Source organism: Mizuhopecten yessoensis, unplaced genomic scaffold (assembly GCF_002113885.1).
Source record: "Mizuhopecten yessoensis strain PY_sf001 unplaced genomic scaffold, ASM211388v2 scaffold10349, whole genome shotgun sequence".
NCBI classification, from domain to species: Eukaryota; Metazoa; Mollusca; class Bivalvia; order Pectinida; family Pectinidae; genus Mizuhopecten; species Mizuhopecten yessoensis.
Window position 1 is genome coordinate 36911 of NW_018408502.1, and position 20060 is coordinate 56970.

Here is a 20060-nt window from a genome sequence, read left to right on the forward strand (position 1 = left end):
TGTAAAAGGAACTGAAGGAATGGCACTCAGCAAGAAAATGAATCTCTTGCTAATGTCGGATTAATAATTTGAAACAATTGACAGTGTCATAAAAACATTTGGTACAAAGAATTTCCACAACTCCTCAACATATTTTGCTTCTATATCTCAATAGAGATAGTTTAATAATTTTGAAATTTTAAAAAGAAAAACACTCATATCAGCTTATTGTCTTTTTGATAAAAATGAATATCAATAACCGCAGTTAGATAAACATGATAAACAATATGAAACTCTTTAACTGAATAGAACATTTACATCCTCGGTTATTATATCTTTTCTCAGGTTAATAAATCCAGGTGTTGACTTCAACCAAATGCTATAATTGAATAGTATCTAATGCAGGTTTCCTTTACCATAAAAAATGAAATTACGGCTTAGAGTCTGTAACAACTCAAAGAAAATCGATAATAATAATAATGCGATATCCTTATGGTATGACTTATTTTTTTAGAAAGATTACACATTTGTAAGGATTTGACACAAAATATTCCATAACAATGTGACTCAAGATATATATATACTTAAGGAATAGTAACAATTTTTTTTTTTATCAAAAAATGAATGCTTAAATACAATTACATAGTCACTTGGAATATCTCAATTAGTTTACCTACTGGTTAAATACATAATTTGCCAGGAGATTTATTCAATTTATTCACAAGCAAGAGGCCCAGGGGCCCTGATAGCTCACCTGGAATTTTATTTTGATTTCTCAAGCTTTTGGGGGAAAAAATGTTTCTCAAAAAAGAGTAATAAATGATATTTTTGTGTAAAAAATGTATGGTTGAGGATAAATTTGTATGATACTGGCATTCATATATTGACTGTGAAATTCATAAAAATCATATGAGATATAGAAGCAAGGTGTATTTTATGACAATGACAATTAAATATATATATCAAATTTAAAAATGTTCATTTTGACCTTGTCATTGACTCATGACTACATCTCATCAATTATTGAAACATCAATATTATCCGAAAGTGATGTCTATGTAAGTTTTTTCATTAATTTCCTTAAATCATAATATAAGAAATAAAAAAAATAAAAATTTAGAGAGGCCTTTCAATGTAAAATTAAAAGAAAATTTGATCATGGAAGGGTCAGTTTCATTTATGAAGGGTCAATGGTCCCATAAGGCTCCCTCCAGGATTATTCCTGTGTACTAAATGTTTAACCTGCAAATTGTATCATATCTCAATATTTATAATATAATTATGGTTATACACCAAAATTTGTAACTCAAAATAAGGGCGGGGGAGAAGACGAATCGTATGAATCCTATTCCTCACTCTTTAAAATAATTCCTAACTTGTTATCTAGAGTTTCTAAAACAAGCAAATATTAACCTCTGTTTATAAAAAATACCTTTTATCAAAGTCTTCTTTAATCATAAAGAAATGTACATGTATGATGCACATGTAATGACATTTATCGGTAAGCATTTATGATCGAAGTCTGACGGACAGGGAATTTTAATATCTGATGTACATCATCACCATGATCCTTCTAGTATACTGTAGGCTGTATGTTCCCCTCTTCCACTTAGACTTATACTCATACTCGAGACTTTATACAAACTATATCAACGACACAAGAATTTGATAAACGTGTGAAAAAAGTATTGTAATAGGAATTTGCATTGCGAATTTTGTCAACACTTCGGGGAGCTTACGAGTAGTCAGGCGGTTGGCAACACTGTATTTCTTTTGCGACTGTGTCATCAAGCCTTTGGAACAGCAGGCTTTAATTGTTGACAAATTCTTGCTCCGACAACAACTTCGTAATCCGAAAACAAGTTAAATTCGCCCAATATTTTGTTTTATGTTTACCGACATCAAAGTGGTTTTCCGCGTTGAAGAGTTTCTATAAATACCGTAAATACGCAATTCGGCGCGCGCGTTTCCTTGACAACGAATATTTTTGACTTAAGTTCGGACTCAGCTAAGATTTTGCTTTGCACGTTTCATGATCCACTTAAGATTGTGATATTAGCAAAGTCAAAACTTCAAACTTAAGTTCAAATGTTGTCATATACTTAAGTCTGTTTCACGATCCCGGTTTCATCATCTTCGGTGAGGTTACGAGCAGATATATCGGCCAGCGCAGCTTTCACAATTTAAAATGCGGACAAAATATTGAAGCTATAAGATCAGAAGAATGTTTCTTGATATTATTATTTTGATGTATGTCAGTCAGTCAGTCAGAAAATGTGCTTCGACCTTTATTGCAATATCAAATAATATAGCAAAAGCCGAAATTATCGGTTAACCATTCAATGTGTGTCTCTCCGGTTACATACGCACTCTTGTTAAATGCCAATTCATAATCAGAAAGTTTTTTAAGGATTCGGCCAGACTGTCAGTTTTATTTTTTTTTAACTTCAGAATGAATAAGATATATTTCAGTTTTACAAATGTGTCACCATCACGCGTTATCAAACTTTGTGTAAAATATTCTATTAGTGCATTTTCAAACGTAAGCCTACTGCATGTGGACACGTGAAGAGTTATGTTACACAGGGACATCTGAATCAATTATGTGGTGTTTATTTAGACTCAACCTGAACAAAAAAAATGGTTTTATATTTTACTTTAAAATTCGATATCGTGTTTCTATTTTTTTAATTTTTAATTTTGCATTATACGACGTTGTTTAATTTTCGTTTGTTTTCTTCAATTAGAGAACATAATGTGACACTGTTTTGGTTTCCTATTTGTTTTTTTTTTTTCAATTGTGTATACAGCAATCATTACTTTCAGCCAGTTTCGTCTCTGAATATGCCACTTCCTTACGATCTTTGAATTTACCTTCCAAAAAGATGAGGGAGTGTACATGCCCGTACCACTATTCTCGCTTACGTAACCATTCTGGTCACGCTTATATAACAGTGTCAATCTAATTAGATAATTCCCTAAGGTGAATACTATCAACGTCCAGTGATAGATGAATTTCAATTATTGGGACACCCGCCTGCTAATGAACGAAGGTCAGTTGAAGAGCTATTTTTTTATTGGCCAAACAGTCGTAAGTCGTATCAGACTTGAAGGAAAACTTGAATGACAAAAGGGCTGATATCATTTTCGTATTCGTTGAGATTCTGAGTATCTCTCGCACGGTGTAAACATTTGTATAACGATTATGAAACATGTATCACCTACGAATGAAACATTCAACCAGATAGAAATGTATCTATTCGTATGTATTTTCTTGTTTTTTTATACACAATGCATTACAGTAGTCGAATGAGCATCGTGATATATATGTCAGTATCCAAGTTCGAAGACTAATACAGTTTTCTGTCCAAAACTATTCCAGGTGAGTGATACAGGCCAGGGCCTCTTGTTAAAGTTATGTTAATTACTGCTTACTATTTTGGGAATTCTTAAATCCCCATAGATAAGGCTCACATTAGGTTGATGCCGAAAAAAGCTTCATCACTGCCTCATTTTAAGTTTGTTACTGCTATTTCTTGGCTCCTTAAAAGTCATTGTGCAATTTGTTTATTTTTATTTGCTTATTTTTCTTTTTTGTACAAGTATGTTGATGGGTTTGTATGCACCAACTAAAATATCATATTTTCCTTGATTTTTTTCTTAAAACAACGCCAACTCTATTTCTCCATACTTTGAGTCACAGGTCATCATATGATCAACTGAGATATACCTAGCTGTTCAACATTCTTCAGGCAAGAACTCCTTATAATATTGATTAACAATTGATTGATCTTTTATTACAATAAGCATTTCTAATGAATAAGATGTAGACAATATCCAAAAGATTATCAAAAAATCACTTATTGTCACAGATACGACCTCTATACTACTGAGTTCATGTTTTGTATTCCATTATATACACCATTTTTTAAGTTCAATATTTTTTTACTTAATGAAAGGTTTATATAGATTTTAAACTACAGTATATGCCTCGGCTATTTACACATGTTGTGCAAAATCAAAATTACACCGAAGATCAACAACACATAAAAGAATGTCAGAATTAAAAACGATATATTACTGGTCAATATCGATACGAAGAATCAACATAAATAATAAACATTCATTTTTGTGCATACATTACCGAAGCAAACTTCTAAATATCGAAGATTAATGTACAGGTCAGAAAAGGTCAAACTGATGATCAATATGATACATATTTTTCATTTCGCATCCTTTGTCGGAGCACATCTATACCAACGGTCAAAATACAGACAAACTAGGGTTATTTGTCCAGGGGTTATTATTATTATTATTATTATTATTATTAAGGACAATATGACATTCATTACACTTGCACATATTGTCTTAACAGAAAACCATACGTCACTTTGATGATAATTTCCAATCAGCAATACTTTTCATTTGCAAATCATATAGATCAAAATAGGTCAAAGTTCAATATTTAGGTTTCCAAACGTCAAAGGTCATTTTGATCATTAATATCAAGTAAGACGATACCTGTTAGTCTTAATTATTTTACATCAAGGGACAATATATGTATGGGCCATCAACGGTCCTATGTCAATCTACCTAAATGTATAGTGATAGGAATATCCATATGTAATATGTGCCATTAATGAAACCAATAGTCAATGTATCAACCCCAACTAGCGCTTTAACACACCGTGTGACATTAAACTAGTGACCGTGATTATCAGCTATACAGAGAGCACTGTTGTATGTATCAAATACTCATAATGTTCAGCCTGACCTTTCCAGGGATTTAATTGAACTTTTAACGGAAATTTCAAGGGTAAGCGCATGCGCATAGTCGCTTTTCGTAATGGGCAAACATTTTTTGTGTTTTAACCGACAAATATATCATCTGCGAACGCTTTATATAGAACAAAATCGAAATAAAGTATTCAAACTGCTAAACTGCATACACATTGTATATGGCTAGGAATGATACAAAGCTGAACTACTTCACACGCATATCCCTTTACAGCATTACTTTCCGTTAGTTTATTCATCAAGGTCAACGTCTAAAGAATCAGCCTACTTTGTATACCAATGACGATAGTGCGCGGTGTGTAGTTACCTGCGGTCACGTCTCGAGCACATTACAATAATATCCCCACCGACGTATGATTATAGAAGTCACGCGAGACCTATTAAACTTTTTATATTGACAAATCAAAAAATCTATTGATAACACTCAACTGTTTAGGCGATACATGCTGAAAGTGATAATTGGTTTTATCGTTGTTTAGTTTATTTCAATGTAATTAGTTTTGATAAAACAAAGAGTCATTTTGTTTGTTTATATCATAAAATATTTCCACTAAAGTGTTCGGCGCCCCTCCTTTTCAGTTAAAAGATAATGTGTTACAGATATAATACTGGCTTATCCCTAATCAAGCATAAAACAATACCGCAGCAATACAATAAACATATTTTAACTACTACAGAAGGACCCTATTTCTTGCATCGACTTATGAAGTTACGGTGTCGAGATAATCTGATGTGTCATCATAAAATTTGGATGTGTCGCATTGTTGTTTTCGTTATGTCGATATATTATCACATTTTCTAAGATAGCTTTGACTGAATAATTATCACGTCGGTAGTTAACACGACTTTTAATCCTGTTATTATAGGTGAGATATCGACTTGCCACCTGTTGATGTGTTATACAAATAAGGTTAGTTAACAAATGTTTTCCCCACAAAATTATCATGAGACGTACTTATGCGAATTAGGTCTCTTCAGCAATATGCCTCTTTTTGTGTTCCTTATTTCGGTTATATAGCCAGGATAACATACACTCATATACATGATAAAGACAGGCGTACAGACACACTTATATATTTGAAAATATAATTTACGTCCATTTAAAGGACTATATGCACTAAGGGGTGTTTTTGGCCCCATGCATTATNTAATAATAAGGATTTAATTATCCTTGCCAAAACAAAACGTCGGTTCATTTTTGTAATTTACCTCATGCCTACGACATAGAAAGTCTTTGCCAGTAGAAAGCTATCAAGGCAAGTTTAGACATGTGTACAGGCAACAAAACAAGATTAAAACTACTGACAAAATCACAACAACAACCTTATCGAATGGCCGTGCAATTTTGTTGTTTAGTAGAGCAGAACATTTACTTCCTCATTGGATACCTGTGCGCTTTCGACGGAGCAGACACAAATCTCACGTTTTATACGCAGCATATGCAAAATGAAGGTGTGTAAGATCTGGCTGCTTGAGGTTCTGTGTATTTTATCAACTTTAAAGATTGTCAACACATCAGGTATGATTTGATGTACACTTTCTGTTAATCCTTCATTCCACTAATACTCATGCACGTCACGTTAATATGGACTTATATGTTAAATCACAAATCGTTAATGTTTGACCATGGGTAATATTGATGGTACAACAGGTAGGGGTAAATATATAACTTGTACCTAACGTTCATGTTGCATACTTCCGCATTGCACAGTTGCTGTTATATAGTATCAAGCGATATGCATTTATTTCAGGATACGCACATGTACAAACAGCACATAAACAATATACTTACTATGTTTAAAATATTGCCTGTCAATGGTTATTTGTTTCTTCTGTTCTTTTTTTTTTGTGCTGACATTGATAGGGTGATTGATATGTTTTACAACACTGTTCGCAAGTCAATGACAATAAAACGTTAGTCTATCCACCTACAGATTCCATATATAGGCAAAATTGAAATAACGACAGTATGAAATACATGTTTATTGGAGGGGTTTTACTTAAATACATATAAAGGCAAAACATATAGTTACAACAGTACAGACAAAGATATTTGCCATTTTTCAAGACAGAAACAATGACGTTTTCAGTTCATAACATTTAACGGATATCAACAGTCAAAACTCAACAAAACAAAGTAGTTGAGTATGTGAAGCATACTGTTGCAGTTGAATACCCTAGACTGGCTACCAGCCCCTAAGTTTTTATGACGAATTTTTCAACTGCATTTTACTACTAGCTTATCGCCCCCTTGTTTCGAACTTAGGGTATAGTCAAATCTGGAAAAGCACTCCCCGGGATAGTGGTGAGTGCAGAAAGGTCAAACCTATATTACATTAATGAGATCATGGTGATTTGTTTCGGTTATTAAGAAGTGGTTGGGATGTGACCAGGGGCAGTTTTATTTCCCTGGGTTCGCAAGTGGTTGTTAGATTGGGGGGATTGGGCAAGAGGGGGTTCCTTTAGCTGCGTTCATATGATATTGGCTAGATATTATAGGGCTTGTTTTATTACAGTTTGATTTGTCCTGAACATGGATGAAGCCATTACCAAATCATTAAGAAAACTGAAATATTCAGAAATCGACCTAACTAAGAAATATATGTCAACATTGCTTTGCAGGAGAAGATGTTTTATTTTGTTAACCAACTGGAATTAAAAAAAAAAGACGTTAAAGATTGCCCCTTTGTTTTCATAAACTATACAAAACGCTTTGATGGGAATTTATATGTTGTTGTTGTGTCACCATTAATAGCTGCGATGACTTATCAAGCTGAAAGTCTTACTCAGCCAGATATAAATATGTTCAAATTAATGACCTTGGCGACTTATATTCACGGTCACCGGGGCCAATATTTTGTTAAACCTTCAAACGTTGTCTTCTGAATAACCATAAGGCCCAGAATGTTGATATCTGGCCAGTAACATGCTTGGATGAAGAGATATATAGTTTTTAGCTCAGCTGGCCCCCAGGGGTAAGATGCATTTAAATCTTTCAACAGGTTCTTTTGAATGACTTTGAGTCAAGACACTGCTATTTTGCCTGTAACTTTTTCTTAGTCCACGTTTAAAGTTCAACAAGCCCCCTATATTAAATGCTGTAGTCACCGAACAATATAACCCCCTAATAAGTCATCTTCAAAGACTTCAATTAATAATCGGAACTTATATATGGTTTTTGAATATATTGAAACTGTTCAAAGTATATTATGGAAAAAATATTAAACCATGAAGGTTGATGTTGTCATACAGAATTGCTCCCGGACTTATAAAATGTCAATTTCTTTTGCGACTGAGTGCTAAGAAATGACCAATAATTTAAAGATAATGTATATGCGTAGGTCATGCGGAATTTTATTTGTCTTCTCCTAGCTATGGCCAGGAATTCCTTCCTCAAAAAAGATAGATGTTGCCACGGATTACCACTTTAATCATAGTAAAATTTAAAGTTTACTTAAGATGATATCCCATTAAATAACATTATGTGATGTTATGAAGGCGCTAAACATGTTATAAACATCAAAGCTGGAAAGTGCGATAATGTTTATAACATGTCTAGCGTATAAATATACACATAAGAATTTAAGAAAGAACACTTGATATGAAGTTAAAGTGTTTTTTATGGTCATAGGTCTATGTTTTTTAAAATATTTACCTGTAAAAATATGTTATTCGGACGTTTCACCATGATTTTTGGACATTGCCTTAGCAACAATCATCTACTTTTTGAGGCTGGTATGCCTCTCCACACCAAGTTAAAGAGAAATTATCTCCGCATGACCTATGTATATAAACTAACTTTATATAATATGTCATTTCGTAGCATTCAGCGAAATCACTAAAGAGATTGACATGTTATAAGTCCAGTGAGATATGTTTATGAACAAAAGCCTTGATGCTTAATTATTGACTACGTTAACCTGGATATGTACCTTTCAAGTATATTACGTACAAATTCAATATATTTTAATTACATATATATATATATATATATATTCCGATTTTTAATATGGGGTCTGTGAATATGACATACAAGGGGGTTGATATTTAATGTGACTATTACATTTATTTAGAAGCTTGTTGAACCTCAATATTACAGGCGTGAAATTAACACAAGGTGAGCGATGCAGGCCCATTGGGACTGTTTTTATACCCAGGAGTTAGCATAGAAATGTACAAAGTGGTTAAAATATAAACATAATATACATAACAGCATTATATGCATATGGTTTGCAACAGCATAGAGTCATAACAAAAATGACAGGATAAATCCAAGGTCCATTATTTATTAGTTCAACCAGTGTGTAGTCAGAAAAAAAAGGGACGAGAGCAATAACAGATAAGGTGCTGACCAGCCTGTGATAAACAGGTAGTCAAATTACAAACCTTATCCACATTTGACCAGTCTTGTGACAGGTGGTAAGCTTGTAACCGAAGGCTTATCATTGTACAAACGTGTATTCTTGAGATAACGTGAATTAATACAAAAAAAAACAAAAAACAGTGAGGAAAAATCATAATGTAATTGTTCATGCAGACACGGCGCCCCTGCATAGATTACACCCTGTACTGAAGTCCCCAATTGAATCATTCAAAAGAACATTTCTGGAAAAAAATCTAAATATGAACATGTTATCTCATTTTTTAGCTCACCCGGCCGAAAGGGCCAAGTGAGCTTATGCCGTGGTGCGGTGTCCGTCATCCATCCGTCTGTCCTGCGTCAACTTTTAGCTATCCACATTATTTTTTCCTGAATAACCAATAAGCCTATAGAGTTGATAGTTGGCCAGTAGCATGCTGGCATTAAGGACTATTAAATTTCTTCAAATAAATCACCTCCGCGGATTTTCAAAGCCAAAGCGGTCAAATACAGTATGTTAAAATATTTGTACAACTTCTTCTGATAAACCAGACGGCCTAGGATGGTGATAGTTAGTCAGTTGCATGCTGGGATAAAGGGCTACCAAGTTCATTCAAATGAACGATCTGAACCCGAATTCAAGGTCACAGGGATAAACTATGTTTAAAATCTTAAAACGGCTTCTTCTGAATATCCATAAGGCCCAGAATGATGAAATTTGACCACCAGGATGCTTGAATAAAGGGCTACCAAGTTAGTTCAAATGAATTATCTGAACCCGAATTCAAGGTCACAGAGGTCAAATATGTTTAAAATCTTAAAGCGGCTTCTTCTGAATATCCATGAGGCCCAGAATGATGAAATTTGACCACGAGGATGCTTGGATAAAGGACTACCAAGTTAGTTCAAATGAATGAACTGGACCTGAATTCAAGATCACAGGGGTCAAGTATGTTTAAAATATTAAATGACTTCTTCTGAATAACCATCAGGCCTAGAATGCTGATATTTAGTTAGTAGTTGGCTAGAGTAAACGGCTACCATGTTTGTTAAAATGAATAACCCACTTTCAAGGTCAACTTTAGTAAAATATGTATACACCTTTAAATGACCTTATCTCAATAAACAAAAAGTATAGGGTGGTGATATTTGGCAAGTTGCATGCTGAGATAAAGGGCTATGAATTGTGTTTGATGACAGTTTGATCACCCTGTTTCACTTTCAATGTCACAGGGGTCATTTTTTTAAATCGTTTAACATGTTATTTTGAACTACTTATAGCCATAAAAAACTAATGTTTTGTGTGTCGCTTTATAGATCTTTTTTTCAAGTTACGGTCATATTATCCCACATTTTCAATCGTTGATCTCTGTTTGATACCTAGTCGAAAGGAAGTCTGTCATTTTGATTTGCAGAGACTGTCTCTCGCAGTGTTCTTAACACCGGGCTTACACGAACAACTACTGCGTTATATCTTCTCAAAAGCTTCATTCACAAATTCGTATTATTTAAGTGATCTCATGTCTTCAAAATGAATTGTTTGGCATATATATATCATTCATTTACAAGCTAGCCGATGGGGTATGCACTAACATCAGATTATTTCATAAGTGATACCTGTTTTTGTTCGTTAATTTCTGGTTATTGATAAATGTTTGTTTAGTTTCTGCTCATCATTTCTGTCTTTTAACCATCAACACATTTATACATGGATAACCTTTCAATGCTGAAAATAGTGACAATGATTAGTACTTTAGATCAGTAATATATACAATAATAATTAATTATTTTACAGTTAACACCAGCCGTGAGCCAAATGTCAAAATCACCACTCAAAGTTCAAACCACAGTGCTGCATATCTTAGTGGTAATGCAGTAGATGGCTGTACAAAACAGCATTTCGTCCACAACTGTTGTTCACATACAAAGGCAGGTCAAAAAGAGGCATGGTGGCAAGTAGATCTAGATGGACTGATCGTTATGGAATACGTCAAAATATACTACAGAGGTGAGTAATCAAATAGTTTGATTTTGTATTCAATAATAAAACAAAATCCTGCTATTGTTTACTGTAACGTGTTTTTCGTGACCTATAGACGGTACTGTGTTGTCTAACTGCATGTCGTGAAATACGACTAAAATGGAACTCCACCCCATACCCATCCCACCCGTCTTCATATTACACTGGCTATTGCGAAGTCGTTATCTCGGAGTTGAGATTATTGACATTCAAAAACGATATTTACATAATAAAGTATAGAAGGACATTTGTTTTTAGCTATAAATGGCTACACGGCCCGTTAGGGCTACCCCGAGAATAGTAAAAACAACACAAATACCTTCACACCATTTAGCATAAAAACACAGAAAGCAAAATGCAATGTACATACAATGCCGTATATCGTATTCAATAAGCATATAAGGTTGTCTATGTTGTTTGTAATGCTTTCCATCAAGTCGACATTCTGACTAATGAATCGTCTCCACACCAGTGGTTTTCATAAGACTGTTTCATATAGACCCTGGTTGGATTCTTGGTTATTAACGACGGCTGTTGGTATACTACTGAAACTGTAAACCTCAAGTGCTCTGACTCGGTTTTCTCTGGATACGTTAACACACGACAATGGTCGATACATGTGTATTTATTTCTGTCCGAGTACCTATGGATAGGAGGTGTGACAAAGCCAAGCCTTGTTAGGCACACTTTTATTAAGGACAATTACTGATAAGAACAACCAACATATAATCAATGATTCCTTCCTTTATACATGATTTGATGTGATGTATCAATTAAATTGAACGTAACAGAAACATAACCGATACAAAGATTATTACTATTATTATTATTTTTTTTTTATCAAGATAAAAAGATCTTGTTAATAATAAAGGCAAAACGGAAAGTGTTGCAAACGAGGGCTTCAAAAAATAGTTGGAATGGAAATAAAAATATAACGATACCGAACGTAAAAATGTATGCTGCAGAAGTTTTATCCCAAAAAGAGAAAACAAATGAAAATCCATAACTCCTCATGATGTTTCTGCATCAGTCGCCTGTTACAGAACATCCAGTGGGTAATTTCCTGGCGAAAACACGAAAATAGTCCTGCGTAAAAACAATATATACGCATTAGCTGTAATGGAGAATCTTGTTTATCAAATTTAGATCAAGGTTATCAGCAGAAACAACGATTTGGTGGCTATCAAATATACCAGTCGAACACGTCGGATTGGCGGAACGGTCACCTTTGCCATAAAGACACATCATCAACGTCGGCCGCGTTGTCATTGATTCCCGAGATCCCATGTACAGGTAGCGCCCAGTACCTGACGATCTACAGCGACAGACGGTCAGGAGGTCTATCGTGGTACTCTAGTTATGCTGTTCTGGAGCTTTGTGAGGTAGAAGTGTACGGTATGTAACTGAAATATTTAAATTTAAAGAATTGTATTCACACTAGTAGAGAATATTGAGAGATAATGGAACTTTCAGAAGTTGTATTTTAGACACAAATGAATATTCATGAATCCCTATTTAAGATAAATGGTTAACCATAACAACATCTTAGCAATATAATTAAAGTATCTGTTCAATTTTTTTTCTTTCTGTCACAGGATAGGTGTCTACCATTTCAAGACATTATTTTTCTACGTGTAAACTATTTTGACAAGTTATGATATAACACGAAATGTCGACATTTAAATGACGATATGTCTAGTAAAATGTCGTTAAGTCGACATACCTTATGTCGATAAAGTGACATTTATTCCAATAAGTAGAGGTCCATTTACGTTTCCGTACTTATGTCCGAACTCGTATGTTAATATATTTCAGGTTGTCCGCTTGGGAAATATGGTGATGGTAATTGTGATTCAGATTGTGATGTAGGCTGTGCCAATAGCCTGTGTGATCCAGTGACCGGAGGATGTGCATGTAAGTACATGCATCTAAAGATAATAATAGTGGAAAAAAGTACAACATGCCATTTGGCTGTGGGACGAGAGAAAACAAATCAGTTTATCATTCATTTTTCTATTCATGAGAACCGTTGAGATAAAACTCATTTTAAGTATTAGCAAAGAGTGTATGGCGTCATCATAAATTGATTCAACATACTGTGCATTGTCTTTGCTTTGGCATCGTATAGGCTTTCGGTGCAGTGATAACATATATACATGTTTATCATGTAAACAACATAATATCATGCTCATTATAACGTTGTAACATTTTCTTATTCAAGTAAATCAACATATGGTAAGCAGTCTTCACTATACATTTCAACTTATTATATAAAATATCGCCACATAATTCTAAAATCATTGTAGACAATGCGTCTTATAAATATATATACATTATGTACATGTTTCATAATATTTTAGACTGTGCAGTTGGATACTATAGGCCTGTATTTTTATGTGTAGAATGTCCCGCTAATTGTTATGATAACACATGTAACGTAGACTCCGGTGTTTGTTCTGGTAAGTGAGTCCATGTACTTCTGCTTAAATCAACATTTATATGGATTTTTTTGTTTACATTTTGTGTTAATTTAATTTCTTGTCATAAAACATAATGCATTCGCTTTGGGGACACAAATTCATTCAATTTTTATAATTAAACCACTTCTGAGGTGTTATTTGCTGATATATATTTATCAAGTACATGAAATTATATGATAATTTTATTTTTTTATTATAAATTGATAAGATTCGGTTCACAATAAACATGTTTTCTTGCTCATAAACATGTATTAAGCACCATTGAGTACAATCACATCATCAGTGACAATTAATTACCTAAAACTTAGATAAGGAAAATGTAGCTTCCTACCATTTTTCGGATTCCGACTTGTTCTTTGTGATTTTCCATGAAAGCGTGTACTCCCTGGTATTATGGAAACCGTTGTAATCAGACTTGTCCGTTCAACTGTAAAGACAACCGATGTATGCAAAGCATTGGAGAGTGTGAAGGTATGTATCACTGGAAAGTATGAAAAACGTGTAGAGAAATGTGTTATTTAAGGATTAGTTAGGAAATTATATATAATTCACATATGTATTTGTCATGTCAACATAGATAATTCAAATACATTTTGATAACATTTAGATTTTTTCATAACGTCTAAAAAATGAAAACTAAAACGATATGCAAAACATAATATGGTATACGACTTGCAGCCCTAAACTGAGGGAAAGAATATACAGCTCAAACGTGCACAGCTATTGGCTTTTTACGTAGGGTTTCGGTAAAAATGATCATGATCTTTGCGAATCTAGAAAGGTAATATAGGACATGATGAAATATGTAGAAATAACACAAAACAGAAAAAAAAATAAGATACTTAAACACATTCTGGTAGTACTACGCAAAAAACTTTACAACATGATTTAAATATCAGGTCGGATTATGATTTGGTGATAGTATATGTCCCGATCATCAAAATGTATTACATCATATTGAGGTAACATTACATTGGAAAACAAGAAGAAACTTAACTTATGTTTATACATGACATGCATACAGTACAAAGTTGTTTTATAAGATATAGGTTTGTTTTGTAATGAAATATGTTCGTGAAATGTCAATATGAAAATATATCAAGTTCGTTTTGATTTTGGAATGGGCAGACTGTGAGGATGGATTCTTCGGATCGTCCTGTGATGACTGCTCTGTCGATTGTACCAATCATGTCTGTGACAAAATATCCGGAAATTGTAGTCGTAAGTATTTAAAAAAGAACACCTGATCTACGCACTGATGACTAATATTTCAATATATCTCAAAATATATTTTCCTGAGTTAAAACAGATGCGTCAGTTGTCAATGAAATCAAATGTTTGAGAATATATAAGATATATAGCAATATACTTCAGTTCATTAACGCTTATTTAGACATCCTCTATACCATCAAAACCTCCTACTTTCAGTTCATATTGAACAATGATTAATAAGATTACCAGCGGTAAGTTGCCGCTGTCTTGCCGCTTGATGAATGAGTAAATAAACGTATAAAGTTTGAAAATACCACCCATTACTACTTAAATTTCAAACACAGATTATAGTGAAATAGACGTACTCACATTCCATGTTTTCTTTTTAGCTCTCTTTCTTTAAGCCATGGTTAGGGATGACTCTCTAACATTGAACGATAACAAGCTTTGTTAGTATAACATTGAGGGGTGGGTAGATTAACATGTCCTAAAATCGAAACAGTTTAAAAAAAAATAAACCTCGTAAGATGCGTCTAGGGTCGAGCCCTTTTTATGATGCATGACTGCTATTAGCGCAATTCAACGGCATCTATGGAATGAANGCTTGCATACTGAATATATGTGCGTCATACTCTAAAACTCCACGCAGATTAGGTTATGAAAACGGTTAACCTGAATAGATACGGGGTAAAACGTGACATGATTTATTCAAATATATCTCGTAAGATGCGTCTAGGGTCGAGCCCTTTTTATGATGCATGACTGCTATTAGCGCAATTCAACGGCATCTATGGAATGCAGGTATGCTTTTCCAGTTGTTAAAACAACACATGTACACAATACGAGAGAAAATGTACAGGTTCAGTGACTTTGTCAATGAAATTACTTTTAGCTGAAATTTGTTTTAATGTATTCTCTCTTATCTGTGAATGTATAATAAAACGCTCAAGGGCAAGACAAGTATTTTAATCATTTCAAAAATTCTAATCTGAGGTATTTAGATCTTCGTTTTGTATCCCCAAAGTAATGTTTTATAATTATTTGTTCAAATTTGCTATGATTGATTAAATTTCTAAATGAAATTGAAGGTAAATACGATGCAATTGTATACTCATTTGAAAAGAGATACAAATGTAAAATCGTATTTATGTTTTATTCAAGCCAGCATTGTCTTGTACATCTTGTTTGAACATATGCCTAATTTATCGTTTTGTTTCGGTAAAGTAAATAGAATGATGTATGTTTTTTAGTCTCAAATGACTGCCGATGTTGTTATTTAAGCATGCAGACCTGGCTATTTTGGTGATCCCTGCAACACAAGCTGCCCGTCCAATTGTAAAAGGGATATATGTTATCAGACCAGTGGGATATGTACAGGTATGGTGATATGTAAGGTCATTGACAGAAGTAAAATCATCTAATTATATTTTCCCTATTTATTAGTTTGAAACGTGAAATGGTCGGTTACACATTCAATAACATTAATTCTAAATATTAGGATATGTATCCTTTATTGCATTGACTACTGTAACATCTAGGTTTTGCTGCATTAAGTATACGTTTTAAGTGTGTATAACGATACATTTAGGACATTTAATGGTGATCATGCATGGTGTACAATCATAACGAAACGTTCTTAGCGAAAGCCATCACCGATATCTCAATAGCATTGTTAGTCCATTAATCCCGAATTTTGTTTAACAAGATACATTCTATTTGAGACGGTTAAAATGTGTTTAGAAAGATATAATTATGATCTTATGTAAAGATATTCTCAGTTTATTTATCGCTGAGACGTGACTGTATGAGATATTGTTTTGTAGCGTATGGTATATTACGTGTTTGGCATAGTAAAACAGACGGAGTAAGTAATTTTGGGGTATAGCAAAACTATATCGCAGTAAGAAACTTGATATCATACGTCAAGAGGTTACTTTAAATGTACATTATTAACACACAATTTAAATATATCAAATAACAGAAGGACGTATTTTACTACAGCAAGGCAAATATAATTGCTATAATAAATTAAAAACAAGTGTGTGAACATATATATAGTTACTGCAACGAGACATCAAACATGTATTTGTTTAATTATGTTTAGAATGTGCACCCGGGTTTTATGGCATTGACTGTAAGCAGACTTGTCCGGCACACTGTCGATACTCACTATGTGCCAGAAGTAGCGGGGATTGTTCAGGTACAATGATGCTCACAGAGTCAGTTTTTTTTTTCTATTTGCCAGTCACGTTTTTAGTAATAAGGGTACGTTTAGCACGTTTTATGTATTAACAGTTTCATTTTTCGATCGGTTATGAAACATTGTCGCTGTGGTTTATAAACGATTAACATAGTTATGTGTTGAGGCCAAATATATGCTAATGGTCCCTTACTATTTCTAATTTTGCCAAAAAATATTATGTAATTGCAATATGGCATTGGAAATTCTATCTAATGCACCATTTGTGACAAAAGGGTCCGTTTAGGGGACGACTTCTGATATTGCCCTCTGTACAATTCAGACTTGTTTACTATTACTATGTATAGGAGGGTCAATGTCACGCTTGGCCTGGGTAGTCCTTTGTCTGGAGCTCCGACAAAAAAAAGAGTTTTCTGTTATATTATTACACGTTTTGTATTATAATTTTTGGATTGCATACTACATAAGTGGAAAGTTTATCCCTTATCAGTATCTGTTTTTTGGAATTTTCGGTGGAAATGTGTGTTTTGGACGTTTTGAGTTAGGACAATGGCCTGATACCCTACCTAGATACTACTGCTCACAGCACACTCTACTATAGCTATATGGACTTGTATACGTTGACTTAATATATGTAATACTCAGTGGAAACCATTGCTAGCAGAAAGCACAGTACGGGAGGAGCAGCCGGGGTTAAGACCAGGCCAGCGGATAAGAATATTGACAGACCCGATGAGATTTCATCCTTGTTAACTTCACTCAGAACAAAGGCAGACTTTGATTCCGAGATGAGAAGTTAAAAAAATCCATACGAGAGGAATATATATATAACTGGTTGAAGAACTCAAAAGGAGAGTGTTCGAACTGGAAATGGAAAATGATAATCTCCGTATGACCATTTAAAACCTGGAGACCCAAATCGGTGACCTCCAGTGTTCTAATGACGCTATCGAGGCACGTCATAATGATTTGGAGCAGCACGGCCGCAATAATTCACTCAGAATGAACGGACTTAAGGACACATCTGATTCAGAGACTTGGTGGAATGTGTGGACAGATTCGTGAACTTTGTGTCTTCGAAACTTGAGGTGCATATTACTAGTGGGGATATTGACATTGCTCATCATCTTTTGGAAAGATTAACCGAAAAAGACCGAGAAACATCATCGTCAAGTTTACGCATCGACGAAAAAGGAACGAGGTCATCAAAGCCCACCCAAAAGACTGGATAAACTGTTTTCGAGGGTCTCACGAAGATGTGTGTGAAAAAATCATACAGTACGGACGGTAAGCTTTTCTCTATACTGACTGATGGTAAAAAGAGAAGGCTCCAGTTTTGCACACCACTCACAGACAGTTTTTCTTATAAAAGATTCCAACTTTGTGTAAAATGTGTATTAAGTGCATGGTGATCGGTAATGGACTAGGACGATTGTGCCGCCAGGAAGTACCCTGGTTTTACCGATATCACGACAGTGTTTGGACAGTGTGTGTACATTTGTGTATATGTGATTGTGTCATTTCTTTTGGATATTTTACAGTGAGTGTTTTGCTTAATCGAGTGTGCTAGTGCTGTTATTAATCAGGGAGAGAGTGGTTTGGATTGGCAATAACAAATTAAGCTCAGATAAATTCCTTCCAGAACTTGACTTACAATGGGGTAGGGAAAACTTCACACTTCTTGGCATTGAATTTTACATTAATGTACATGAGATACCTAAACTGAACTTTGATAAAAATACTTACAAAAATTAAAACATTTATCAGATCATGGAATAGGAGGTTATTAACACCAATTGGTAAAATAATCATGATAACATCGAATTTGGTTTCACAATTTAATCATTTATTTATCTCACTAACATAGACATGTTGGCAAATTGGGATTCAGATTATATAAAGCTATGTGAAAAGAAATGTAAAAACTTGCATCTGGCAAATGAAATAAATATTATCAAAAATGAGGTATACTTGAAGACCCCCTTATGATTTAATGACAAAATTACTATTGATGGAAAATCAATTTTCATTAAGGATTGGTATAAAAATGAAGTTATTAATATAAATGACCTGATAACAGACTATAATTCTGGTTCATTTTATACAGTTCATGAATTCACTCAAATTTATCAAATACAGACTAATTTTCTCCAATATCACAGTGTTCTTTCTGCTGTAAAACATTTCAACTCTAATCCAGATTTTCCTACATTGAAATTGATATGTCCCTTTATTCCTGTACACTTAGAACCATTCTTTAAAACGTCTAAAGGTTCCAAACATTTTTATAGTATCCTGGTAAAAAATAACATTGTTCCATCAGGACCGAAGACATGGAATAGAGTCTTTGATTTTAGTAACTTTTCTTGGCATCAGATTTTTAAGCTTCCCTTTTGCTATAACTACTAATACAAAATTTCAGTGGTTTCAGTATAGAATAAATCACCATATTCTGACAACATATTCTTTCCTATTAACACTGGAATAGTTGTATCTTCTATATGTACACTTTTCAAGTCTGAGATTGAAACTATTACCCATATTTTATGGGAATGCCAAGAGGTTTAGAAACTTCTTCTTAGTTTTGAAATTGTTTTAGATGCACTCATTATTCCTTTTGATTTCATTAAATAATCTTATCTTTTTGGACTTTTTACACAAAATGTGAATGGTAAAATTGATAATAAGATACTCATTATAATTAAACACTATATATATAAAATGCGTTGTCTTCATAGCTGAATGCTAAATGCGTTGGATAACACAATAAAATACTACCATAATATACAAAGATTTATAGCAAATATCAAAGGAGACACTTATAGAGAGAAGTTTGAAAAGGAATGGGGAAAAATTGGAAAAACTTATTGTTTTGTAAAAATAATATTCTGATATCTGTCTCCTGGGCTTGAAATAAATTATAGAAGCAATCAGTTTCTTCTATTTCATTTATTCATAAAGTTGTGCTCAAAACTTTAACAATCCCCCTCCCCTCTCTCTCTCTCTCTCTCT

General features: G+C 33.7%; 2 protein-coding genes across 2 annotated transcripts in view; both read left to right on the top strand.

The window, feature by feature from the left end:
* Nucleotides 1-6119: 6119 nt before the first annotated feature.
* LOC110460294 (fucolectin-1-like) overlaps nucleotides 6120-20060 on the top strand; it is a 44937-nt gene continuing 30996 nt past the window's right edge. The window contains exons 1-4 of the mRNA XM_021513119.1: nucleotides 6120-6295; nucleotides 10932-11144; nucleotides 12303-12551; nucleotides 12972-13070. Coding sequence (XP_021368794.1) covers nucleotides 6223-6295; nucleotides 10932-11144; nucleotides 12303-12551; nucleotides 12972-13070 — 634 coding nt within the window. The 5' untranslated portion in view covers nucleotides 6120-6222. The remainder of the gene's footprint in view (nucleotides 6296-10931; nucleotides 11145-12302; nucleotides 12552-12971; nucleotides 13071-20060) is intronic.
* Nucleotides 14769-20060, top strand: part of LOC110460295 — a 14728-nt gene continuing 9436 nt past the window's right edge. Inside the window, exons 1-3 of the mRNA XM_021513121.1 lie at nucleotides 14769-14857; nucleotides 16130-16225; nucleotides 16953-17048. Coding sequence (XP_021368796.1) covers nucleotides 14774-14857; nucleotides 16130-16225; nucleotides 16953-17048 — 276 coding nt within the window. The 5' untranslated portion in view covers nucleotides 14769-14773. The remainder of the gene's footprint in view (nucleotides 14858-16129; nucleotides 16226-16952; nucleotides 17049-20060) is intronic.